At 45.5% G+C, this 26,994-nt stretch overlaps 2 protein-coding genes across 2 annotated transcripts; one reads left to right on the plus strand and one right to left on the minus strand.

The window, feature by feature from the left end:
- Positions 1-2,827: 2,827 nt before the first annotated feature.
- Positions 2,828-10,097, plus strand: cbarpa (CACN subunit beta associated regulatory protein a; the record flags this gene model as incomplete). Its single annotated transcript, XM_079750632.1, has 9 exons — positions 2,828-2,875; positions 5,293-5,435; positions 5,548-5,609; positions 5,761-5,923; positions 6,275-6,458; positions 7,034-7,180; positions 7,335-7,533; positions 7,708-7,912; positions 8,051-10,097. The coding sequence occupies 9 exons, from the start codon at positions 2,828-2,830 to the stop codon at positions 10,095-10,097; spliced, it is 3,198 nt and encodes a 1,065-aa protein (XP_079606758.1).
- Positions 10,098-12,250: 2,153 nt separating this feature from the next.
- On the minus strand, positions 12,251-26,402 carry stk11 (serine/threonine kinase 11). Its single transcript, XM_079750382.1, has 11 exons — positions 26,238-26,402; positions 24,493-25,518; positions 21,850-21,933; positions 21,464-21,553; positions 20,997-21,129; positions 20,512-20,648; positions 20,053-20,180; positions 18,567-18,624; positions 16,708-16,901; positions 14,320-14,559; positions 12,251-13,144 (listed from the first exon to the last, which is right to left on the minus strand). Exons 2-10 carry the CDS (start codon positions 24,777-24,779, stop codon positions 14,348-14,350), a joined length of 1,323 nt encoding a protein of 440 aa, XP_079606508.1. The 5' UTR covers positions 24,780-25,518; positions 26,238-26,402; the 3' UTR covers positions 12,251-13,144; positions 14,320-14,347.
- Positions 26,403-26,994: the final 592 nt, after the last annotated feature.

A 26,994-nucleotide genomic window follows, 5' to 3' on the forward strand; every position in this document is an offset into this window, starting at 1 on the left:
AAGGCAGGGTTTCTACCATAGCCCCAAGTCTATTGAGATAAATTCTTGATTTGGCTTACTTCTGGTACATTCTGGCAATATGATTACTTGATGCAATAGTTGCAAGACATGGGAATATGCATGCATTGGAAGGCAGATTATTTCAGGGGGACATAAATGATTGATTGCTAATGAAATCTTCGAATGACAAAAGATGGTTATGTAAGTAAATCTTACAATAATGTCCTATAATATATAACAATAAAGACCTACAAATAATAGATGAATAGTGTTTATTCATCAAGGGGTTGCTAAACAAGAACAAGAGAGAAGAGAGCCCAATGCTACCACCATGTGGTTGACAGTAAAGTTACACATTCTTCTGCATCAGCCATCATTCTTTATTTACTCAAGAGAAGAAAAAGGACGGTTGACTATTCCTGTAATAGATCGGTTCAGTTGGGTCAGTGTCCATAACTTTATCCCCATAGTAATGTGTCTACTGTAATGTGGCATTCCATCAAAACCATAAGGATGTCTCTCAACCTGTTTGGCACTCCATTCATAAGTCGGGACGGGAGGGAGGGCTAATTCTGTCCTGTGTGCGTGCACACTGTGTCCATCTAACATCATCACGACCACAGCTCACATGGTGTATTGGGAGCAGGCAGTGGGCGTGTCCAAACGAGTGTGGTTTCATTCATAACTACAGTCATTATTTGAAGACAAATTAAACTATGCAGCCTGGGCAAGTCAGCACGATTGCATATGGACTACCTAAAACAAAGTCTACACTCAGGTGAGTCCGCCGATAGTCCCATTTTAATGAGATTATAGTTTTATATAATATATAGTTTTATTATTTAATAGATTATGTAAGGTCGACACTATAATGCTTATACAGTCTCAATCGATGTTTAAACACTGGGCGTATATTATACAACGGGTGGCATTGGTAGATACAGCCAAGTTGAATATTTTCTTTCAACGCAAATAATATAGGCACCCGTTGTGACGTTGAATTATCCAAACCATCAGTCATACTCTTATTGTATTGAGTATTATTGACGGTCAGTGTCTCCCTGGATAGGCTGGTAACGGTTTGTGAAACATTGGGTATCCTGATCCTCGGTGTAACGCGGGAGGGATGCTGAGGCTGAGCGTGACCAGATGCAGCGAGTCGCTGTAGTCAGCATACTGGCCGATAGAGGCTGAGGCGCCATGGGGAACCTTTATTTATTTTATTTTTTTTACCGGGGAATATAAAGGGAAATAGGTATCAGTGATAATTATTTATTAATGTTATGGAAATTTGGATTTTTGTAGCCCTGTTGTTAAAACCATTGGTATCACAAACAGAATGCAGTATTTCGAAGTGTTGAAGGCTAATGTGAGCGCGGTCGTCTTGTAACAGGCACGGTGCGATGTTAGGACGGTACAAGCTTTAGTTAAAGGCAGGTTTGTGTGTGTGTGTGTGTGTGTGTGTGTGTGTGTGTGTGTGTGTGTGTGTGTGTGTGTGTGTGTGTGTGTGTATGCACACCTATAGGCGATCTACTTGGCGCAGTTCAAAAGCTGTTGCCAGTCATCGTTATGCCCATAAACGCCTACTTTAAAGATCCGCTCAGCTGTTAGTTTGCTGGTCGAGTTTTAATGCCGTCCTGGCCAAAATAGTATTTATTTATATATTTGACATTTCTATTCGGATTAATTTCTTCATCCGTGATACTTAAACAACCAAAACCGCACAAGGCATCTCTGTGCACTGGACTTCGTCTATAATGATGTTTTTGTTGTTTCATCCCTATAACAACAACAACAATTTTTTCAGTAAGCCTACAAAAATGATGTTTAAGGGCAGCAATAGATGTTTGTAATTGCATCAGGATATGGATGTATTCACTGCACTCTATCTCTATGATCTCTATTATCCTGACAGCAATGCTTTGAAACCTGAACGCACACATGTTCACCAACAACATTAAACAATGGGCAGGATCTCTCACATGACAACTTCATAGACCGGTCAGATCAGGGGTTTTCATGGGCCATCTCCACACTCAGCACTACTTTAAAATGCGTGTTATATGTTGCTTTCTGAAAGACCAGGAACCCTCAGGAAACAGACTCCTGCTCTGCACACACAATGAACACACACACAAACAAACACACACGCATGCATGCTCAACATAACCCAACCACACGGATGTGCCGATGTTTTGTAGCAAATGATTTTCATCATTATCTATGAAGGCAGCAGATGTTTACATTCAGCTTCAGCTATGTAGTGTTATTACATAAACTTTGTCCTCACATGGGGCTGTAATGTGAGATACCTTTTATGAGCGTGTGACAGAAATGAACCGGAATGAACGGAGAAAACCTATACACAAGCCACATGCTGTAGGGACAATATCTGTCCAGCAGATAATATTTCATAGCTTCACCTTTTAGTTTTTTCCTAAATGTTATGAAAGTCAATCATAAGGAATTGCTTGCTTCCATTTTTCTCACCGTATCTAACAGAGATATCACATCTTCTCAATGACAATCTGTCTGTTTAAAGTCATAAAAGTGTCATCCTGCCAAATGCATATTGGTAGAATCTAAAACCTATAAACTATGTCTCGGTCAAATCTTTAATTTGCATCTGGAAACCATCAAGTTGTAAATCTCGTTGTAATGTCCTGGTGAATTCTTAATCTGTAGAATCCTGCCTTGACTTGGGAACCCCATGGTCTGACTGACAGTCCTCTCCCTATCTCTCTCTCTCCCTATCTCTCTCTCTCTCTCTCTCTCTCTCTCTTTCTCTCTCTCTCTCGCAGGCGCTGTACTCACATCGACCTGGACCATGAGCAATGATTTGTCCCTTTTAACACGTCTTACAGAGAACTCCACTGTAAGTGCATCAATCCGTCTGTCTGTCCACCCCCCCCCCCCCCCCCTCCATCTGGAGGAGTTGACATCATCAGAGGGGGCAGACCCCTGGTTCGTAAGGCCCTCCCCGTTCGAATGGCAAGATAACCTGGACCCAAACCAGGAGATATGTATCCCCTCCTATCACTAGAATACACTAGGAACACAATAGGAAAATATATTAATACACATCATCATCACATCACCAAACACACCGACCCCCAGGCTGAAAGCTTAGCATCTCCACATGAAGCATCTCCTACTGTGCTGGTAAAAGGTGATGATTGACAGGGAGTGACAGAAGGACTGTGCCAGGTTCAACCATGCATCAGTCTCCAGGAGGGATTGACTCACCCAGACGCTGAAAGGGCTCAGGTTTTTTTTCCCCTCCTTTAGCAGGCAAGAGAGGTCATAGAAAATAGGGCCTTGTTCTGAAGCTACCTTTATGACAATGGTGGTTCTGTGGGGCAGGGCTGCCTCCTTAGTATGACAGTATTATTGCCTGTACGTTAAAAGCTGCTCCCTGAGGCAGACAGAGGTGCTGTGGATGATATGGGGAAGCTTGCATGAGGCTAGATGTGCTGCAAACGTGCACACACAGGCATTCACACACAACCACACAGGCACGCACATACACAGACACACAGGCACACATACACACAGCAAGTTGTTGCTTGTGTGGAGGGTTAACCATGATGACTGTTATGACCATGTTGCTTCTGCTGTCATAGTTCTGCATGGGATGCTTGAAGTCTCAGGCTTTGGAGGGAATTTCCTCCATGGGAATGCTTTAGTAAACACACACTCTGTTGTGTTCCTCTTTCAGGGAATGGTGGTGGATGTGCTCAAACATGTGATCAAACGTTGCATGGTTAGCGATCTGCTTAGTGTAATCCTTTCATAACAAGAACTATTTGGTTTGCTTTTGATGCGCACATCAAAAGCAGGACCAAGAGAAAAAGAGACAGAAAGAGACAGAGAGCTTTGCGGTGCGGGGTTTGGGCTTAAATACTTCTGCATCCTAGTGACGTCATTGCTCTCCGTTTTTATCTCTTCTGAATGAAGGGCTTCTCACTAGTGCTTCGATTAGCATCCGCTGGCTTACTAAGCTTACTTGACTGGGAATATTAATCAGATGTTGTGTGTGTGTATGTGTGTGTGTGTATGTGTGTGTGTGTGTGTGTGTGTGTGTGTGTGTGTGTGTGTGTTTGTGTGTGTGTAATCCTACACAGGGTGTTGCATTTAGTGCAGTAGCTATAGAGGCCGGTGCCTACCTCGGTGCTAACAGCTTGCGGGCGCTGGTTAGCTCTGGAAGCAGCCATTGGTGTAAGCTTTGCTTGCTAGTACACAGCCTCTTGTTCACCAGGCCTCATGCCAGGCCTCCTGCCAGGCCACCCCATGGCCACACATGGTAAATGGCTGTCTTGTTGGTTATTCCAGAAAGACAAAGGCTTGGGGAGCACACCCTAAGGGAAAAGCAACTGCCGGCAGCCTCACTGCTGTTGAAGACCTACCAGGGCATCCAAAATCAGATAAAGAAGTCCATCCGCCTTTGGGAGTGAGAAGAACCCTCTACACTTGACACTGGGAAGCAACTTGAGTCCTTTCACAATAAGTGCCCTCAGGTGATCCTGGAAGAGATCTGGAAAGACTGGTCTTACAGAGAACCAACTGTAGGAGCCGAGCCGAGCCATGCAGCTTGTTCATGTCATCAGGACCCCTGATCAGTCCCCCCCCCCCGCCCTAACCCTCCTCAGTCCAAATGTTATACCTTAATCAAGAAAGTAGTACACATGTTAAATGTTGTAAACAACTGTGTTTCCATGCCTTTGTTCACAGAGGGGGCTTCAAAAAACCTTCCAGTCTGACGTTGACAGCTTATTCATAAACAATGAGCCAGACAGACGGACGGAAGGAATGAAAGGATAATCTTTTCAAAGGGAGACTTATATATGACTAATATACTAATATATAGTTCCCAGGCAGTACTGATACAGTGCAGATGCCATAATTTACAGACTGGATTACAATGTTTGTCACCACATTAAAAAGATAGGCCGGCACCAGCCTGGGCTGGCAGTGGGATTATACCATTAAAAGATGAAACCTAACCATTACATTGTGAGTTATCATTGAGTCATCAATCGATAAAATGTATGTCCCAAAATTTGCATACAAGGGTTTTCAAGTGAATGTTTGAGCACTTTATTATTGGCAATTAAATGTGGCTGCTGAGACTCGATGGGGGACTTGGGAGGGTTTTTGATTGTAGTTAGCACAACTATGGGAAGTATTTACCTTAGCAGCTGAACAGCAGTAAGACCAACGCCATAGTAATGCCAGTGCGTGGCTGCCGGCACCAGTGCTCTGACCCAGGCCTGATGGAGCTCCTCCCAACAGGAAGTGCCGGTGTCGGCCGACGGGGTGGAGAACTATGTGCTCCTGCTGGTGCTGGGTGTGTTCGTCGGCGGGACGCTGGCCCTGCTCTCACTGCTGGTCCTCTTTTGCCACATCTGCTGCCTGGGGGGACGGCGCTACTCCAGGTAGGTGGACTCATCAACCCCCCCCCCCCCCCCCCAAACACAGAGTTCAGTCACTCTCTCTCTCTCTCTCTCTCTCTCTCTCTCTCTCTCTCTCTCTCTCTCCTCTGCATAGAGCCAGTGAAGACCCGGAGAAAACCAACACCACCTATGTCGAAGACTCCCAGCCGACTCAAGGTAAGGAACAAACTAACAAAAACAACAACATAGTTGTTTGTTCAAGTTTTTCCTCACAGGATCCTCTTGTCCATCATGGCTGCTTTGTCATCATGGCTGTTCCGGTCATATTCACATCATGTCTCTCCTCTCCAACGTCTCCGTAACGCAGAGATCACCATCCGTCTGGACGAGTCGGATGCCTTCTCGATGCCGAGCTGTCAGGAGGGAGAGACGGAGCGCTTCGTCTCCACCGGGTCCACGGGCCGCCGGGTGTCCTTCAACGAGTCTGCGCTCTACGAGCAAGAGAAGAAGACAGAGGACAAGGGCCGGAGGTAGGGACTCGGCGGTGGATCTCTTGTGCTGCCGTTACAACGGCCTGCCCCAGTAGGTCGCTCAACCTGTTGGAATGGTCTAGTAACCGTGTGGGGATGTGGCCGGCCACCCAGGTTCAAGTCCCACTGAGGCCCTCTGCTAAACATCATTCCCTCTTCATCAACCCACTTCCATGACTTTTGACCGGAAAGGCGAATAAACCCAGTGAATGAAATAGACACTTTGGATCAATAAATCATTCATGTTTGTTAGTATGATACAGCACATATAGTTATGTTCTTAAACTCAACCAGGTAGAGGTCATTCTAGGATGAACCCCGTGTTTAAACAGTGCCCCATGTGATGGCTAGGTACACGCTGACCGAGGGGGACTTCCACCACCTGAAGAAGGCGCGGCTTACCCACCTCCACCTGGCCCCCACCCACGCCCCCTCCATGAAGATCCACACCATCACCGAGTGTGAGTCCACGGAGAGCAGCGTCGTCAACATCAACGAGATGCCGGGGGCCAGACTGCCCCTCACCATCTACCAGGTGAGCAGGTCCCTGCGAGATGCACATTGAATAACCTACATCTGGCATAATATGTCAATGTGTAGGCTATATTTACCCTCGCCAAACCTCCTTATGCAGGGTCAAAATGTTGTCTGAAAATAGCTTGGATAATTGGACATGTCATCAGGTGGAGGTGATTATATTTTGTTTTCATGGCCAATTTGTATCACCCTTAGTCAAATCTCCTTATTACTCCAAGCTGAACAAGATGCGTACCTTGAGCCAGATGCCTAACCGCTGCCTACCTGCTCAGTCTTGGTATGCATACAAAAACATAACTTTGATCCCACCGATTCTCTTTGTCCCAATTTTGCATTGCGTGCATTATAGTGTTCCATGAACCTTCGCACAGTAAACCCTACTGCACCCTCCAAAGTGAACGGGAGTGGTAGCATGGTGGAGCTTAACGTTCCACAAGGGGGTTCTTCCATCTAATATTCCCTCTCTACCAACAATTGGACAAATCCCATCCGTTTTGCTGTGTGAGCCAAACACACCAAGCAACAACATTGTGTGAATTAATGTCCTAACCCCCCTGCCCCCCGTTTCTCTAGCCTCCTGAGAGAGGGGAGGCCCTCGGCTGGGTGGGCCAGTCTCTCAGTGGGGGCCTGCCTGGAGACCCCCATCACTCTGTCATCCTGGAGCAGGGCAACCGACAGATCGCACAAGCCGCCAAACTCCAGCACACACACTCGCTCGCAGTAAGTCTCTTCTGTTGCGTCTTGAGAGTGTAGTCCCTGGCTTCAGCACTCAATTGACAGACACCACTCTTGCACTCCTGCACTCATCCTCCACCTACTCATCTCACTCATTCCCCTCTCACCTCTTTTGTCTAATTACGTGTTTTCCTGACAGCTTGAGGCCATCGGGGACGGGAGAGAGGAAGCTACTGAGAGGGGACCCAGAGAGGAGAGGGAGGTGTCTCCAGCCCAGACCTCCGTTCTGCAGTTCTTTTCAAAGCTGCGGCGGCACGCCAGTCTGGAAGGGGCGGGGCCTTACTTCAGGAAGTGGAAATTTGACAGCAGCCATCGAGCAGCAAGTCTGGATGCCAAAGGTTAGGAGGGTCTTTTTTCAGCAACAAGGTACAAGATCTTCAAAACAATGTGTTCCTCTGTTTTTAGACACTGTCTTGTATTGACTAAAGGCCCAAATAATGGTTCATTAAAATTAAGCCATTACAATGTTGCTGGTTAAAGTTAACATGTCTTAACATGACTTCCTCTGTTAGGATCCCCTAAGAGGAGGCCCTTCCAAAGACAGCGAGCGGCCAGCGAGACTACTGATCACACTGATGATGACTCGTCCTCTCTGGGTGGTGACGTCACTGCACCCCACCCTCCACCTCACCTCCAAAGTGGTGGTCTGCAGTCTCTCTCTGCTGAGTCTCTCACACGGGCTTCAACCCCCTCCTTTACTTCAACCTTCCTCGACAGGTAACGCCTCTAGGGAGCACTCACACAAGCCAAGCTGCCCTGTAAGCTACCTTGCCTTGGACCGACTTCAGCCGTCTGAAGTACACCATGTGCAATAATTTAATAGTAACGATGTTGTCTCTTTCTTCCTCTGTGCAGGCTTGAGGTGGAGGCCAGGGCGGAGGTGGAGGTAGGTGTCAACATCACAGGGGGCACAATAGACTTCCCCTTTCCAAACTACCAATACGCCAAGAGGCCGGAGCAGGCCACAGGGGATGGGGCAGAGGAGGGTTTAGTGGTGGACGCCGAGACACAGGTGAATTCCATGTTTGCTGTAGCCACAAGGGACAGAGGAGCAAGAGCACAACTAGCAACTCGAGACACTGACGCAGAAGAGGATGAAGAAGACGACTTGTTTGTTGAACATGAGGAGTTAGGCATCCAGGGAAATATCAAGACTGCATCTCAGAGCAACACTGTCCCAGGGGTCAGTTCATGTGATGTGATTTCACACGTGAAGAGAGAGCAGACGCTAGAGGCAGAGGAAGGGGAGGAGGAGGTTCTTGGAGCTGAGGCTCGGAGGAGGACAGACTCGGGTTCCTCTCTTTCCTTTCTGCTTAACCAGGACAACACTGAGATGCCCCACTCCCTGTACAGAGACATCTGGAGCTTGCGGGCTTCCCTTGAGCAGTATGCCTCCTCGGACCAGAGCAGCACGGATCGGGAGTCCATACGCAGTGATGCAGACAGCCTCTCCTCCCTTGGAGCTGCGGGAGCTCGCTATGGCCTGTCCCAGGACCTGGGCGATGAGCCGGAAGTGGATGGGGAAGGAGAGGTGTTTGGAAGTGCGGCCACAGGGGAGGGGGAGGCTGCAGCCGGGACAGCAGGGGATGTGGAGGGCGGGAACCGTAAGCTCCTTCAGATGGACAGTGGATATGCTTCTATAGAGGCCCCATTGCGGGGCCCCGAAGATCTGCGGCTGTTTGGGATGCCTGGAGGATCTCGGGGCAAGACGGCATCAGAGAGGAGATTGTTCTTCACCAACTCTGGGAGGAAGGGCTCGGTGTGCGAGAGCTTTGAAGCCAAGGCGTTCCAGGAGGAGCAGGAGGATGAAATGATTGGTTACACAGACGCAGACAAGAAGCTAAGAGTGGCAGCTAAAGCTGGCAGCCAATCTCTCACCATCAAGCAACCCTCTCAGCCCGGGAAGGTGACTTATAGCCCGAATCCTCTAGAATCACTTCACCTGCAGTCCAAGCCCACTTCTCCGCTTGTGAAACCACACTACTCTATCATTCCACCGCCGTCTCCGACTCACCGGCCACGCCTTCGCCGCCGTGACTACAGCATAGACGAAAAGACCGACGCCCTCTTCAACGAGTTCCTCCGTCATGATCCACGCTTCGACCAGCAAGGCTCACCGCCACGTGCCAGGCATCGGTCCAGGGTCCATCTCCGGAAGCAGTGGCAGAGGCACAAGCAATACAGCGACCCTGGGTCCAGCACCGGGGGAAGGTACTCCCCGTCACTGGAGAGACAGAGGTTCACTCCCTTACGGAGAGGGGACAGCGCTGGGTACCCTCTGGATACAAGATACCACAGCACACTGTCCCGAATCGCCAGTGCCGCCGACGAGGAAGCTACTGAGGTGGCAGCATGTGAGGAAGCGAACCAAGCGGGCATTGAGGAGGATAACAATTTACACAAAAGCGATTCACAAGAAGATGTAGAAGGCGTGTTCAAAGCAGCATCTGAGGACACTGAGGGGTCAAACACTGGTGTACATTCCACAGAGCCAATACACCGGGTCACCGATAGTGAGGTCATCGACATGGAGGGCGAAACGGTGGCCAATGAACGCACCTCTAGCCGCTTGCAGGACACTTTGCATACGCAGCCCAGTCACATGGATCCAAGAGTCGGCAACCAAAACAACAACAGCAGCCAGGCGATCAAATCCAATTTCCCTTCCCCAGAGAAGCGCGGATCCGGCAATCTGAGCACAGATGTCAGTTTTGTGGACCAAGCACCCCTCATGCCCATCCTCTGCGGCCAGAGTAGCCTGACAGACAAGATGGCAGTGTCCCTGGAGGAGAGGCTCTTCTCTGGGTTGAGGAATGCAAAGCCTGGTGAACTGGGCATGGGAGAACGCCAATGCGTGGTAGCAGTGTCCCATGTTTCCTCCCCTGATAGGAGTCCTGTATAGCTTGGCTGCCCCCCTCCTCCGCTATAACTATGTTCATTTTCATATCCATTTCTGTGATTGCACTTTAAAGATGCGTCTTACCTTGCAGGTCAATTCCTTGTGACATATTCATTGCCCAACATGTTAAATTGACCCAGATGTGGATGCACTACTATACAGTACAGTCCCCTAGGATAGACACCTAACTGTTGACCAGTCGTTTGTCTCTTCTAGAATTCCCAGTTATTTCCACTGTGAACCCATGTTCAGTGACATGTAAATTACCCATTTTTATATCAACTTTATTCTATCGTCATATGCATTCATCTATATATTTTAAAATAAATATATACTCATAATTTAATCTCATTTGCACAATAAGTAAAATAGGTCATATATTTTCAACATTGTAAGCATGCTGCTTGTGACCGATGTGGAAGTGAAAAATAGTTTGAGATTTATAAAGCACTTTCCTCATGAGAATATGTTCATCTGTCCTTGTTCCTTCATCAAATTCTGTCCTCACAAGTGTCCTTTGTCTGACTCATAAGGGTATGTTGTATGTAAGTTGCCAGCAGTCGACTAGTCAAAGTAACATTATATTAATATCTAAAAAACGATCTTTGTTTACTTTTTGCCAATTCACTGCTTCATTTATTTTATTGGCACATTGTGTCAACAAAATATGTAATTACAATATAGAAAAGCGGCATTCATCACTAAATTAAAAGATGTGCATCAGTAGGCTACAATGTCCTATTTATTTTAAATAAGGTTGCAATATTGCAATGTCTTTGGACAAAGTGACAGGGGATACAAGAGATATTCAACTCCATAGATTCAAATACATGCCTGAAGTCAGATCTCCGTTTTCAGAGATTCAGTATAAGGCAGATGTGGCCATCAAAGTTCCGTTTGAACGGAATACCCCTGGAATCGCCCGCTACTGAACTCCATAGTACAATAAGACAAATAATTTATGTCCAATGGTAACCTGAAGCAGCCAGGTTATTTGTTTAATCGAAATAGTCCTCTTTAGGGTTAAATTGTTAGTTGAAATATTATGGAACACTGTTGTATTTGCCAATTTGTATAGAGCTTTAGCTTTGTGTATATACTTCCCCAAAGGCAAAACATTTCCATTGGCGTCAACATGTCATAACGTTTCATGTGTAGCGTTACGACATTCAATAGCATTAGCGTTTCATTATAAAGAGTTCTTTGTATAAAGGTTACATAAGAGTGCGTTCAGTCATCTGTGAATGATTAATCAAGTACTACACGTACTGCTTGAAACATTGGGAATTAGGTCTGCAGTAAGAACTAGTCTAGTGCATATACTACAGAAATGATTAAATGTAGAGCAGAAAAGGAATCTGAATGTGCACTAAGGTACATATTCATTTAGAATTTATAAAATAAAAAAATACCTGTTGTGTTGCTGAATCTTTAATGTTGAAACTGACAAAAATGGTTCTACAGCTTCTGGGAAAGCTGCATGTTTTTTTGTAAAGACATTTATTCTTTTTAATACCTCCAAAACCACTTAAATAGTCATACCGTTTAAACATTCCCACCTGCATGCAATGCCAGGCATCTGAGATTCCTCTCAATCATTTGCATTGTTTGTCGTTAGCCCTGTTGAATAGAAAACCTCCCGACAGTGTGCTGACGTGGGTAGTCCCCCTCGCTCCCTCCCTCCACCCCCCTCTCTGGTGCTGTGACTCACCTGCTCTCTGATCTACTCCGAGTGATAGGGCTGAAGATGTGGTTGTATAAGAGAAAGGGGGGGGGGGGGGGGTTGACTTATGGGGATGGAATCGGCACACTTTCATTTGCAGCTCTTCAAAACAAACGATTGGATGTTTTCAATTTCAGTTGGCCTACATCTGCACTGAAACGTCCGGATATGGCCTAATAAGGTCAGGAAACACTCTTGCAATACATGTCGGTTAATAGGTATCATGATGTCTTTTGGACCTTGTCCCTCAGCATCTACAAAGTGCAGCCCCTGAGGGAAATATCGATCGCATTCCTGTAGGAACTAACCCCGGTGTTTCTGCAGGACAAACAGGGGGCAGAAGAGAATAGAGTGAACCGAGTTTGCATAATAGCAAGAAATGCTATGGCCCACAAATATTTATAGAATCGAAAAAAGATCAGCCACAAAACAGTCCGGTCTGAACATATTTTATATAAATAATAATTAAAAAATATTTATTCAAATAAGAAAACAAAAAACCAAAATCAGAAACTAGAGCCCCGATAAGTCTGTGGTGGACGTGGAGGTCGGCAAGTCCATCAGCAGAACTCTTCACCTCAGCTTCCCACAGCATGCACCTTCCATCTTCCTCATACATTGAAATATAGAATTCAGATTTTTTTTATTATCAATAACAATTCTCTCTCCCTCCCCCCCCCCCCAAGCCTTCAAAACTACATGACGTGTGTCTTACACTGTAGTTAAAAAAACGGCATTTACAACAGCAGTTTTTCTCCCCCACGGAACAGACAACAAATCCAAAAGGTAGTCTTAAAGACAGAGGGGAACTACTGAAGAAGCAGGGGGAGTCGTAGCCATGTTCATATTGTCCAATGCCATCCCAGTGGAGAGTGGATGGGGGGAGGGATGGAGAGGGGAGCATCATTCAAGGGGGTGGAGGCCAAAAACAACCAAAACTAAAAGAAAAGAAAATGCAAGAATTCTCAAAATAATCCTCTCTCACTGGGGCCCCCCATGCTAATAAACAAATGCACTCATGGCATCGTAAGACGCTTAGGACAAAAGCGTCCGCCCAATGGCATATATATATATATATTTATATATCCAACCCTTTTCACACCTAGCGGCTCAAGTCTTTAGAGACAGGCAAAGAAGAAAAATAACATCACTTGACACTTGGTCCTCTTCTCCTCCTCGCCCATCGACCCCAGCCCAGCCCGGTCAGTGGCGTGGGATTCAGGCCAGCGGTTCAGGGAATACGGGGCTAGAACATCAGTAGGTTCTCCCCCATTACATCCAGGGGCTCCAGACACCAGAGGGAAGAGAGGAGGAGGGAGAGCGTGACCTGAATGGAGCAGAGAGAGGAGGCACAGTGAATGTCTAGCGTAATTTGGTTTGTCTAACTACATCTAGCTGGAATCAGGAATTTATTTTTTAAGAAGATAACGTTAGGCTGCAATCAAGAGTGAACAGGGTCTATTTAAGCATAGGGAATCCATGCCGACCAGACAATGGGGATTCATGTGGATGAAACAGCCAGAGAGCAATGGAAGCGAGAGCAAAAGAGAAGAAAAGTGAGGGGTTGGAGAGATAACAGGGGCAGACAAGGGATCAACAGCCCACCGCAGCCCACTCCTGTCTTGCTATGGGTGAGTCATCTCTAGAACAAATGAATACAGAGCAGCCTTCCAGTCTGTACCACACCCAGGGCTCATCACACACATTGAGGGGTGGGGGCACGTTTATGTGTACATGTCATAAAAACTAAAAACTAAAACATTGAGCCCACCACAGTGCACGCTTGGGTTGGGCTGTATGCATGTACGCACTACAACGCATCTCGTACGTCCGTTGTGTTCACTCCGGCCCCCCTCAAGATCCAGGCAGGGTGAGTCAGAGCTCTGCTGACATCAACGTCACGGACACGCCTCCTCATTCTCCCTCTGCATCCATCTCCGCTCCCCTCGACCTTTCCTCTCTCGCTCATCTCTGAGCCACTCTTCAACCCTCCTGACGTATGCCCGGCCTGCTGCCTCGTGCTAATCACACGCTTGGCGGTTGGTGCACCTCGTCCGCTCACTTTCCCGCCTTAAAGACCCTCTCCGCTTTCTCCTATTCACACATGCCCCCCTTCCACCATTGCTCTCGCTTTTCCTCTGGCTGTTCATGTCTATCCCGGCATTTCAAATTAGTCCTTTCAAGAATGAAAGGACACAATTATATGCGTCAGGAAGCCGACGTTTAAGGTGACATATTACACCACCACGTGTGAGTGTGATTAGCCATTACAAGCCGTTTTGAAAGTCACAAGTGGGCGCGTCCACCTAGATCTGTGCTGGATAGATCAGTCTACCAGCCTACCGAGTGGATTGTAGCAAACGTTACTCATCCATCCGTTATACAACTAGGTGGACACGCCCACCTGTGATGAGGCAGATTTTCAAAACGGCTTGTGATGGCTAATCACACAAACACCTGTTGGTATAATATGTCTCCTTTAAATAGCACACACACACACACCAGGTGGGCTGCAGGGCGGGGGGTGAGGTCATTGCTGTTTGCAGGTGGAGAGCTTGCGGATCTTGCTGGCCGTGGACAGTCCCTTGCGCGACGGGTTGGACGAGGAGGAGGAGCGGCGCTCCACTTTGGGCTTGCTGTTGAGGGCTCCCCCGCCGTCCGTCCCGTTCACGCACACCGGCTTGGCCACGGCCCGGCCGTAGTGGGCGGGGCTCAGGTCCTCGTCCTCCTCGGCTACTTGTCCTGGAGGGAGGGAGGGAGGTGGGTTAGTGCCCAGAAGGTGACCAAGGAATCGGTCCCTGCAGATCTGAGCAAAAACTAATGGAATACACAAGAAACGAGGACAAAAACACAATGCCACAAAAAAAACTCTTTAACAAACAGGTATTTAGTGACTCACTAAGGTGACTCACTGAAGTGCTCACGTAAACTCATCGCATTGATGTTTTGCAAAAAGAGGAGTTCTAGCGGAATCGATTATGAATCAACATTTCAAGGCTGATCCTCAAGTCCAACTCTTAGGTGGCGACCTTTGTTCTTATCCTGTATGAATTTGGGCCCTATGATCGTTGGGCTTTCTTAGTGCCCAGAGGCACACCTCGACAGGCCTCGGATGTTGACCAGCCTCAACAACACCGTGTCTCCCGTGTTACGGTTGAAGAGTAAACAGCGCGTCAGAGGATATTGTGCGTGGTCAACAGACGCTGGGAGAGTGCATCACATCAGTCAGGGCCCGGTGTTGAACAGGACCTGGAGGAACCATTGATACTCCCACACAGGGAGCCCAGCCACTGGGTTTATTTTTACCACCAAGTGTCATTCAGATTCTACGGCTTCAGTGGAAATGCAGGGGGCTTTTATGTAGGGCATTCTTCCAGATCGCTCCAGAGACTGCACTGGTTATTATTGTTCACTGTTGCCAAGCAACAGACAGCACTAAGGATCATAATTCCAAATATGTTTAAGCAGCGTTGCAAAAACCTTTCTTCCAGGAATTTATGTTCGGTTCGGTGTTGTTTTGAAGCCTGACTCAGACGTCAGAACGGGATTTCAGGTTTTTTTCACTAAACCCAGTGAACTTCAACATACTTCCATGCCAACAGGAAAGAGTGTGCCCACGCCTCCGATTGTCAGGTCGGGGCTGAAGGAGATCAGAAATTATACAACAGTTAGGTCCGACTGAGAGATTACATTGGACAGGAGGCATGCCACGGTTTGGGAGCTACCATACATGTATTACTTCACTTCACACGTGTTTCTAATAAACATTAATTACATTTCAATTAATTTCGTCTTTGTCGCTAGGGGCCGCTCAATCAAAACAACAACAAAATACTTAGTTTGATGACGTCAAGAGTAGCATTGGATCATGGGAGTTGTTGTCTTCATCACCATTACTGGTGAAGATCTGACATGACCCAAGCTGAAGTCATGATCACAGACAGAGCAAAGTTATATTCATGCTACGTTTAGTACCCTTTGAGATTTAGACCGCTTCATCAACTTGTTTTGTTTCTGGCATCCCTCATTCGGATTCCTGAACTGATACTATTTACTCAATGAATTCAGCCAGCCCACTTCTCTGCGGGGAAAAGCAAACCATCCTTCATGTTCTGACTCAGAGTGGGACCGGAGTACAGGGGCTTTTCACAGACTGTTCGTTGTCAGTGAGTTGGTGAGAGAGAGCGAATCAATGTGGTGCATGCCGCTCTACAAAGAAATAACATTTTACCAATTGAAACAAAATGGTCAATGTATCATCAACCCTATACTTTGCGGATCATTCTCTTGGACGGATAAAAAAAAAAGAAAAGAATAATAACCGCCCAAGTAAAGTATTTTTGTGGGGAACGCTGCATACGCTTAGTGGCTGGCATGAGCCACTTGTTAAAATAGCACGTTGTATTAAGCTAGATCGCTATTTAACAATTATTCGCAGAAGGCGACGTGACTAGTGAGGAATAGCCACTAAGCTATTCTAACTATTCACGGAGCCTGAGGAGGAGGTTAGGAGGCATCTTAGGAGGTTCATGTGAAGCATATACTAATGACATATATCCATCAATTAGGTCTCCACTAGATTATGTACGACCACATCCACTAGGGCCCTGAAAGAGCTCAACACATACCTCGGCCAGGTGTCCCTTGGTTGGACATCAAAAGGTACTAAAAATACGTTTCCTCAGTCTTATTTCAGTAACAATGATAAAATGGCATGGAATACCATGGTGAAGATCATGCAAGAAAAATGTACGATTTCGGGTTTGTTTCAAATAAACATCCAAATCATAGCAGTTTGTCGATTTATTATTGTTGACTCTCAGGGTGGAGGCGCATCGGTGTCAGAAGGGACGGGCCGGGGGACGTGGGCGGAGGGCCCCGGGCCCCTACCTGGCACGGTGAAGTCCTGAGTGTAGATGAACTCGTCCTCGGCGTCGTACAGCTCGTCGTCGTCCTCCTGCGTGTAGCCGTGCAGGTCCTCCAGGTAGGGCACCACCGTCATGCTGCGCCACGGGTCCCGGCTCTCCGCGTTGGCCGGGAAGGGCACGGGGGGCTCGGACGGGGGGTGTTTCTTCCGCACCCAGCTGGAAGGGGACAGGGGTTTGCACACAGACATCGTTCAGGTACTGGGGCCGGTCTCACCAGCTTTACGCTAGTTCAAATGTAGCCCAGTTATGGTGCTGGTGTCTACTCGGTGGGGTTACGCATCGCAAATCCCAACGATGGGAGCTTCCCAAAGGAGCCGAGAATAGGATCTGCCACAAGAAAGGATTCTTATTATGGAGCAAAGAAAAAGGCGGGCTCTGTGACAAGTTTTAATGTGCTTTTTGGCACAGAGGTCTACAGCACCAAAAGGCAGGCATTATCTGGAGATAGCTAGACAGACGATTAGTGTGTGCAGGAAGCCATTTCATCTGGGATATCGGTGCTGAGAAACTCGGTCCATTTGTCAGCTCCCCGACGCTATGGTTTTCTTGAGGTGTGGTGATTTTACTAAATTCTTTGATAGTCCTCTGCATTGCGGCAAAACAAATAATGCCTTTAAGCGAAGAAGCAGAAAAGAAGAGTTAACTCAACAACTTAAAATCATATACAACCCAGTATGATCCTGGTCCCAATCTTGATAACTAATTAACAAGATTCAGTCAACCATGCAAAGGTTTGTTGAGTTGTCTCATCTTCTGCTGAATTTGAGTCCAATTAGTTGTTAAGTCTAACGGCTTATTTTGTCCTGGAATCTTTATAGTTCCTGTTCTCTCTCTCGTTTCCATAACATGTATTTCAACGCCTTGCTACACTGGCCGAGGTAAAGATTAAACCTTCAGAAAATGTCTGCCAGAAAATGAGCGAGCAAAATGCGGCGGTCACGGAAGCATTGAAATTAGTGTTGTCTCGGATACCGGTGTTGTTAATAAGAATAATCATTATAATATTATTTAATTTGTCAATTAAAAAGCTGCCATTATAAGTGGTTGCAGAAGTCAGGGAGACAATCTTGATGCTAGAATTTATGCTTTAGAGCACAGTAAGGTTTGATTTCTTTGCTCTATGGGTTCTGTGGCTTGGGCCAGTTGTGCAGGTCCATGGATGTGTGGGATGCAATCTCTATTGAATGGCAATTAATAATTCTATTTTTTCCCATCTTTGGTGATCAGTCATCCACATAAGCTCCTCTGTTTTCTGAGGAGGTTTGGTAAATAACGCTTATCCTATAGTGCAATTTCCTCAAAATCCTTGCACAACGTTCTAACCACTTCATTTGTAGGCTACCATCATCCTATTGAAGCAGTGTCTTTAGAAAACTTGAGGCTACATTGAAGCACTGTTGTAACAGAGTCGGTCTGACAGCCATCCCATGTGATATTTTAGTTAAAAGTAGAACCGTTTTTTAAATGAAAAGGAAATAACCAGTTAATACAAATGCGATTCAGACAGGGAATGATACACATATCACATAACACTTAAAAAAAACGGTAGAAAAAACACTTAAAACTGTAGAAAAACAACACAGCCCACTAAAGGAAGACTTCTACTGATCAATAACACAGCCTAATGAGCGTTAATCAGCCTGATCCCAACGGCCACATACAGCACAAACATGCAAATACTCTTAGACCTGAATGAACCGGTGTTACCTGTAATCAGGGTGTTCTCAGAAGAACATGAGGTGATAACTTCCGGACCGTTGCAACACTAATGCAAATGTGTATTTATAAAACCAAACCAGTTTGAGGAAATAAAAGACCTACTTGTGCTGCCTTATGTGCTGTATGGAAAACCTCTTGACAGGCTCATACTCCAGCATTCCTGAAAAACAAAGACAGACATCAATCAAATCTTGTTTTACTCTGTGCGTCTCTGTGCACTTGTGAATCAGGGTCTGTCTGCATGCGGACGTTGAAATGGCAAAGGCCCAACATGAGTCGGACTATGAATACACTCAATGACTAAACGCATGCCGTGAGCCTCGCCCGTTAAACATTTATTAGGATGACTCTAGACGCATCCAGCAGGTGTGATTAAGACCCACCAGCGCCACGGCAACTTGGCTCTCATCCGGGCACCCAGATCCCGTCCCGATTGACACATGACTGGGCTGAGAGGGACGTTACAGCGAGAGGGTGACGATCTGTCAGGGAGGCCGACTGAGAGCCCCCGCTAGGCAGAGTGTGGGCACGGTGCGTCGGACTAACAGTCTGTGATCAGTGCTGAAGGACACCTTTTGTGAGCACCAAGCTTATTTTAGACCGCATAATTACTGGCCGACAATCTCTCAGGTGCTGCGTCATCACACACACGGGCGTCACAAACACTCGCACACAAAACACATGACTGGGGGACGGGGGGCGGCAGCTCCTACGGATTCACAACATTTTACATATGCTTTTTGTACCACGGCTCAATGTTACGTGTTTGAATAGTGAAATATGATTGGGCAATTTCAAATGTAGATGGGAGAACAAGGGTCAAACAACAATCTTAAAAATGTCTGTTCTGGGAAATGAAGGCAAAGCAGGATAGTTCCAACAGTCTTGTTACACAAGATTATTTTGACTTATAATTATCGTTAAAAATCCAGACAAATGTCTGATCAAAGGTCTTGGTAAAAGGTCCGGGCTGGCTACATGACCCTGCCGACCGTGTATCGGCCCCAGGCTAGCCGGGCAGACCTCCCTCTCTTTTCCTCACCCTTTGCGTGGAAAGGCACTGCACCATTCACCTGTGAGCAGAGGCAGCAGCAGCAGCAGAGGCAGCAGCAGCAGCCCTGCCTCCACTGTGAGGTGTTTAGTATTCTATCACTGGCCCCAGATCAACAGAGACTACGTCAGCAGATGGAGGGAGCTCTACAGTCAGTGGGAGGTCTCTGATGGAGTGAGTCAGAGCGGCCCGTTAGGGTTGCAGTACCACCTACTGGTGGTGTACAGGCAAAGCTGTTTTTCCTCTGACTGCATGAAAAGTACTGCAGTTTAGGGCCATCACCTGTCATAACAATGACAGTGGGGCCCTCGCACTGAAAGTACCTGACAAGCATACCGAGAGAATCGCTCTGCAACAGCTATTTTCTTAGGTATGTGGTCGTTAACAAGCCAGCACTGTAAGCTGAAAATAGAGCGCCTTTTGAAATGAAGATCCTGGGCCAACTCGGCGGCACGAGAGTTGGAGAGAGAGGGATAGAGAGACAGAGGGATTGAGAGAGAGAGAGAGCGACGAGCTGACGCAGACCAAAAAACTCACCATTCAGCAGGTCTGACAGGAGAGGGCCGCACTCCTCGGGAACGCTGTAGTCTCCTTTCCCAATGTTCTCAAATAGCTTATAGATGTTGTCCCCCTCGAAGGGATACAGACTTGTCGTAATGTTGTATCTGCACGGGTCAGGGGAAGATACCATCAGAATCACTGCTCGAGTCAAGGAGGAAGTACAAGAGATCTTGTCCCTGCCCACACCATGACTTGTGTTAATGATGTATAATGGTTGAAGCTAGGTGAACATTGGGAGGACCATTCCTCACAGAACATCAAGATAAGGGTATCAATCTGCCCCATCTATAGAGTGACAGAAATTCAGATTTTGTCTCTCAGATATTTTTTCTTCCTTTTGAGGAGGCAGAACGGAGAGAAACCAAACAACATGAGAGTTCCTTCCATCACATAGCTTTAACAAGGACCAGGGCCCTGGAGGTCTGACCAACTTACAGTGTTACTCCAGCGGACCAGATGTCTACTTTGAACCCTGAAAACGTGTCCAGGCCATTAGCTATCTCTGGGGGCTGGAAGGCCGGGGAGCCCTGGCTGGTGCGACACGTATCATCCTCCGCAAATGGATGGAGCGCCTGCATTGGGGAGAGATAGTGGGTAGAGACGGAGCGATAATGAGACAGGGTTGGGGCAGGCCACCGACAAGCAACATCAGTATTCGACTGGCAGAGCAGCAGTCCTGGAGAAAAGGTCTTGACCCCGAATTGGGATCAAGGGAGTGGGGGGAATTGAAATCAACACAAATGACCCTAGCTCTTAACCTACATAACTGCTAGGACACAGAATTAACATGCTAGGGTAAGGGGTTTTAGTCCTAATTGGAAAATTCATGCCATGTCTCAATGAAAACAGAGAAGTCAACAACAGGGGCAGGCGGCCTCGTTGTTCCTGTTCATGCGAGTGCCGTGTTCAGTGTGACTCACCTCTGCTACCCCCAGGTCGGAGATCTTGAGCGCTCCGTCTGTGGTCAGTAATAGGTTGCCTGGTTTAATGTCTTTGTGAACTATTCCCTGGCTGTGCAAATATTCAAGACCGTCTAAGAGTTGGCAAAAGTACCTAGTAGGGAAAAGCAAAGAAATAGAAAAGAGAAAAAGGGTAAATATGGTATGCTAGGAACTCAAATGAGCAGTAGTATCACAAAACAAATACCTATACATGATTAATGAACAACAAATTGCATTCTTCATTGCACCACTAGTGAACTGGCTAACAAGCATTCATAATACTGACAAGAAGTCCCCTGAAAGCCTGTGGAGTTATTCTGAGGGGTGAGGAATCTAAACTTAGGCCTGGAGTAGAGGCAACAAAAAAGTTTACACTCATAATAGCAGACAGGGGAGGGAGTGTGTCAAAGAGAAAGGGAGATAGAGGCCCAAAGAAAGACACTTACCCGTGAGCTTGAAATACTGGAAACCTTTTCTCTGGGACGCTATCCAGCATTTCCTGCATCCCACATACGCAATACTCCATCACCATATACGTAAGTCCAGAGTCAAGGGATATTGCTAACACCTTTTAATGATGTGGGTAATCCATAATGAAAACAAGCATGCAGGCAGAAAATAGCCACCCCAAAGGAAAAGGAAAATGGCTAAGTAGTCTGTATTCATTTTTTTCTATCAAAGAAAGATACAAATTCAGCATATCTATAATATATACACACACACACACACACACAAATGTTATTTTATATATTGACGATTGTGTAGTCATACTTTAAACAAACAACCCAATGCAGTAATTAAAATCAGAACAGACTCACACACAAAAGGATATATTTTCTGTTTCTCTTCATTGTACAGCACATCCACCAACTGAATCACATTTTTGTGCAGGAGTCTTCTTAGCAGCTGAATCTCCCTGTAAATAAAAATAACAGGAAACTATGAGGTTAGATAATATGCTTAAAACCCCTCAGGCAGTTTGAGGTATTGACAAATTTAAACCTTGATCACAACAAAAAATATGAACACCTAGGTCATCCTAGAACATCCAGATTATTTCCCATCATTGGAGATATTGGCCAACATAATACATTGTGAAGCACTTTTTAAAATAATCTTAATTCCACACAGATATGTAATTTGTGCATAGTAATTTAATATTGTCAAGCGTGTTCAAAACTTTCTCACTCTCACCTTTATAAATATGTGTAAGCATATTACCTAATAGTACACTCAAATTATTTATTTTTATATCTATTTATTGCATATTAAAGCTTCAGAGGAAATGCTGAAATAAAAATGGAAAATGGGCTGTGAAGTAGTTTTTTCGTTGTGACAGTTATTGATAAGCAAAATGCAAAAATGCAGACATCCTGATCGCATTTTTCTCTGACTTCCCAATGCAATACATTTCATGAGACTAAATTACTTTGGACAATTGCAAGTACCTTAGCCTTTTTTTTGTTTCACTAATCACTGCTAAGCTATGACCTATAGTTGTACAGCCTAAATACAATATAATGTAAAAATATAATCAAAGGAACCTCATCACTTGACACTTGGATGATCACTTAATTTTGAAAGTAAACTTCCACCTTACAGGAAAGCAGAGGCCACCATCTCCTATGTTGTTACCTTTAACTAAGAACTTAAGGCAGTCAGATGTACTAAACACAATGCTGGAGGAAGAGCTTAACGTCACCTGCAGAGCTGCGACTTAAAAGGAAACCAATTGCATTGGATCACAAGTAAACAGCTCAGACAATTTTAGGATCACCAGTGGCCCCATTCTGCCTGCATGTATCTACACTCACTGGCCCCTCGCACGATGGCTGTTGTAGGGTTTTACCTCTTATCAGGTGGTCTCAGTAATTTCACTTTGTTTATCTGCACTGATATAAACACCCCCACACAAACTAAGAAACGGTGAATCCATCTTTAACTACTAGGAAGAAAACAAACAGCAATGTTCTGAAACTTGAAAAGAAAAAAACTAAACGCTGCTTTGAAAGAACAAACAGAAAAAAATAGAAGGCAGAGAGTCAGCATTTACTGTAGAGAGCATTGCGCTTGCTGCAGTCCTTCTGCAGTCTCCTGGTTCAAATGACCCTGTTTGCCTTCAGTTTATAAGTACCCCGCTGGAAGGATTTCCCCACTCAGCAAAATGGAAACAACTCCTGCACCAATACTGAAACAACTGCTCCCTGATCCAAAAGGCACCTAAAGGCAAGGTCTTGCAGACGTTTTGCCAGTTCAGAGTACGGGCCTAGCTTGTTATTGCCGGATATGCCGCTTGCATTCCAGAGTAGCTATCGCATAACTCGCCCGCTGTTGTTGAAGATCGTAATAAGAGTGTGAGCAAGTCAAATTCAGAGGCATCGAAAGTAGGAGATGTTGTGGATGGTCCGTTTGCTATCGCGGCCTTGGCAGGGGTGGGACTTCCGAACTGTCTCAGATGTAGGACAAGATAGTCTGTAGAAACATAAGCTGCTTAACCAGAAAAGTAAAATATGTGTAATGGATAACCATGGTAATTAGTCAAAGTAAATCTAATTGATTTGCCATTATATTTGAATGAAAGGAAGGAACCCAAGAAATACACACTTCACCACGACCCATGTAGAGCTGCTGGGAGAGTTGTTTCTAGTGGTTGAGCAACTGCAGCCTAAAAAACACACAGATCTCTATTCTCTCGGCGTGAACTAATTTGACAGTTGCTAGAGCTTCTTCTGTATTTAGCACAGGCCCGCAGCGAAAACCTGAAGAATATTTAACAAACGATGTGTGATTAATACATCGTTAATCTAATAAAAACTGAGGACACCGTTGAGTCAATTAGATAGATGCACATCAGCTAGATTATCACGTTATTGTATTGCAAGATAAATCTGCAATACAATAGTGAAGAACACGGCAGGGTAGCTGTTGTAGCTACTGAACAATTGGTCCAGTTATGTAAACACATGCAGCACAGCAACCATTTCATACTGCCAAAACACTAAATTGTATTTGCAAACACAAAAAAAGTACTACTTAGTAGAGTATTGAGTATAAAAGATACTTGGGTGTGGCTTATGGGACTATTTTTTTTATTTTCCCTGATTCTGAATATTGGATAAGGCTAAAGATGTAAAAAATACCTTGACTATTTGGTTTTCAATTCCAGCAGACCGTCACGGTTACACTCAAGCAGAATGGCCATCTTTCTGCATTAAATGTGATTTATCTTGTAATTCCCAAATCTAATGTTTGCCTTCACGGTCACATCAATGAGCATTATTTTGTGGCCGTGTTTGGTTTTAGCCTGACAACGTGAATCAATCAAAAACATGTTCCAGATCCTGTACCCTTTAGTATCTTGAGTGGTTGTGACCTGCATTAGTAAATCAATACTTTTCCACAGTAGCAACAAGTTAACAAAACACTGAAAAATAGAGAGGAAAAGTTCAGAAAATGGAGAAACAGAACTACCTACTTTTTCACATTGGCTTCTCCGTTTGGAATCCTCCGCAGTTTCTTCTTCTTCAGTATCTTGACAGCCCTGCGACACAGTGTCTCTGAGTCCAGCATCTCCTTTACTTTCCCATACGACCCCTCCCCCAGCAAGTCCCCCATCAAATACTTCCCAATCAGCTTGGCCCTCTTCCTGCGTGGCTGGTAGATCACCTCTGTGGAGTCAATGCGGTGGATGAAAGTGTCCATCCCCATCAGTTCATGATCATTGAGGTGGTAGTCCAGATGGTGCAGCTCTCCAGCACTCATGGTGAATAGGCCAATAGGTAGTATTTTGTTCCTATTGAGCTGCAAAGTATGTAAAGGACAACACCACTAGAAACGCACAGGAAATAATGCAGGCCAGTCCTAACAGTTGCCTCCAGGCTCTGGTTCGTCCTTTACAAACTATTCAGATTGTTGTGAAGTTGAGTCCACTGGTTACCTTTCATCTCTGAGTTGGCTATGTTTTGTTTCACAGGCTAGCATGCAAGAGTTTTTAAATACTGGGTAGAGAGTGTGTAATGGCAAGGCCTGAGTATTGAGGGAGGATGCAGGGTTCAAGCCTATTTGTAAACGATTGAGTAACATTAACTCATGGGGGAGTTCTGGGTTTGTCAGCTACAAAACTGTAGACCAAATTTAGTGTTAGTGTTTCTTGGAGAAAATAATTCTGACTGCTGTGGTTATTTCAAGGTATTCAAACAGATACAATATAAGTGAGCAAAATAGGGCACAATGTCATTCGATAATTGCTCTTTTTGAGTCCGCGGTCCTCTCCACTTGCAACTAACGCGACAACATGTTCGGCACGGGCAGCGAGTACGGCTCCAAAGCCATACAACACAACATTTCGGGTTGTGTTTCAATGCACTCCCGCTCTCTCTGGAACACGGGTGTCAAAATATCGAGTTGAGCCTCATAGGTTTAATCACCAAACAGTTGCAGCAAATCCAGTCAAACGTGTGGTATAAGCGGCCAGTCTCAGGTTACCCTTTCTTCCTGGTGCCTAGAAAAACAATGACAAGATTTTAGCACATCATTTATAGATATATGTTGCTACAAAATAGCAATGCAAGATAGTGTTGGCGTTTCAATTTCTGGATCTGTTCATATAATTGATCATCTTTCAGTTTGCATTGCTAAATACTTCGTAAACAAAAAGCAGAAGGTTGGGTGGCCTCGTATGTCTAAGCTGCTGCCACGGTTGGGAAATCTATTTTGTGTATACCGGTCCAAGCGGTTAGCTTGTTAGCTTACGGTTTGCTTGAATGAAATGGCAACATTGCTACCTTTCTTAGATGAACTTTAGACATATATAGCAACGCATCGTACTAAATCGAAACAATAATGCCAATAGCAGTTTAAACGACTATACTAAAATCATGAAAACGATAACGAAACGTCGTCATACAAGTCGAGGGGTGTTACGCTAGCAATGCAACTTTGGTGGCTGACGGCTCAGCAGCTAACTCGGCGTCGGAGGCAGGCGGTGCAGCAGACCCCCGGTCGGGAGTTTGGAAAGACGTCAAAAATGTCATTCGGGTTACCGGAGAGCAATATCAGACTCTGGCGTTATATATCAATTGGAACGAGCCAGCCTAACCAAGCTGCACAAGTCAACCTAACGCATTGAGCAGCTGCAAGCTGCTCGGATTTCAATGCGAGTTGCTAGCAAGCTAGGTGGCTAGTTGACATGCTAACCAGAGTCATAGGAAAACATCTCACCTTAATCCATAGAAATCTCGTCCCGGTGGCCAATTGTTTCTTACGCATTTGGCTTGTTTATGTATTTGATGTGGCAGGTTCTCTCATTGCACAATGAGATACGACTACGGTTTTTTTTGTCCCTTCATGTTACTCTTGCTATTCAAGTTGTCGCCATCTTGTTTACCTCCCCTAAACTCACACTGACAGCCTCCCGAGCCTCACGTTAATGCGTCAAATCAGCTCATCCTACTCCTGGAATGTTTCGTACATGGGAGAAATATTGGTAATATTGAGGAGATTGACTAGGAAGTTTCCTATACCTTATTTTATGCTCTGGCACATAATTTAGTGGCCAATTAGCATGTCGGTGAAACGTTGGAATGGTCATCACGCTATTTTGACAAATAAGCTAAAAGACGTCCTGAAAACAGACTTGAAATTAAGAGGTAAACTTTCTGTAAAATTAGACAATTGCTTAACTATAAATTAAAAATCGGTATCAGACCAACAGCAACAATTTTATTTTATTCAATTTCGGTTGGACATAATACTGTGTTATCCAGCGGCAGAGGGACTTGTGTTCCGAGTTATATTTAAACAGTGTAGCCCGGCTGATGGCGAAGGTCGTATTTCAAAGATAAGTTACCTTATTACCCTGCTTACCATTGGCTGCTCACGGCTGTCAAACTCAAAAACCAAATCGCCCCACAGAAAATGGCACATTTAAATATTCTTAAATATTGAATTCCAATCCGAGAAAGACAACCGTGCCTTT

The sequence above is a fragment of the Pollachius pollachius genome, assembly GCF_949987615.1.
Source record: "Pollachius pollachius genome assembly, chromosome: 14".
In the NCBI taxonomy this organism is placed as follows: Eukaryota; Metazoa; Chordata; class Actinopteri; order Gadiformes; family Gadidae; genus Pollachius; species Pollachius pollachius.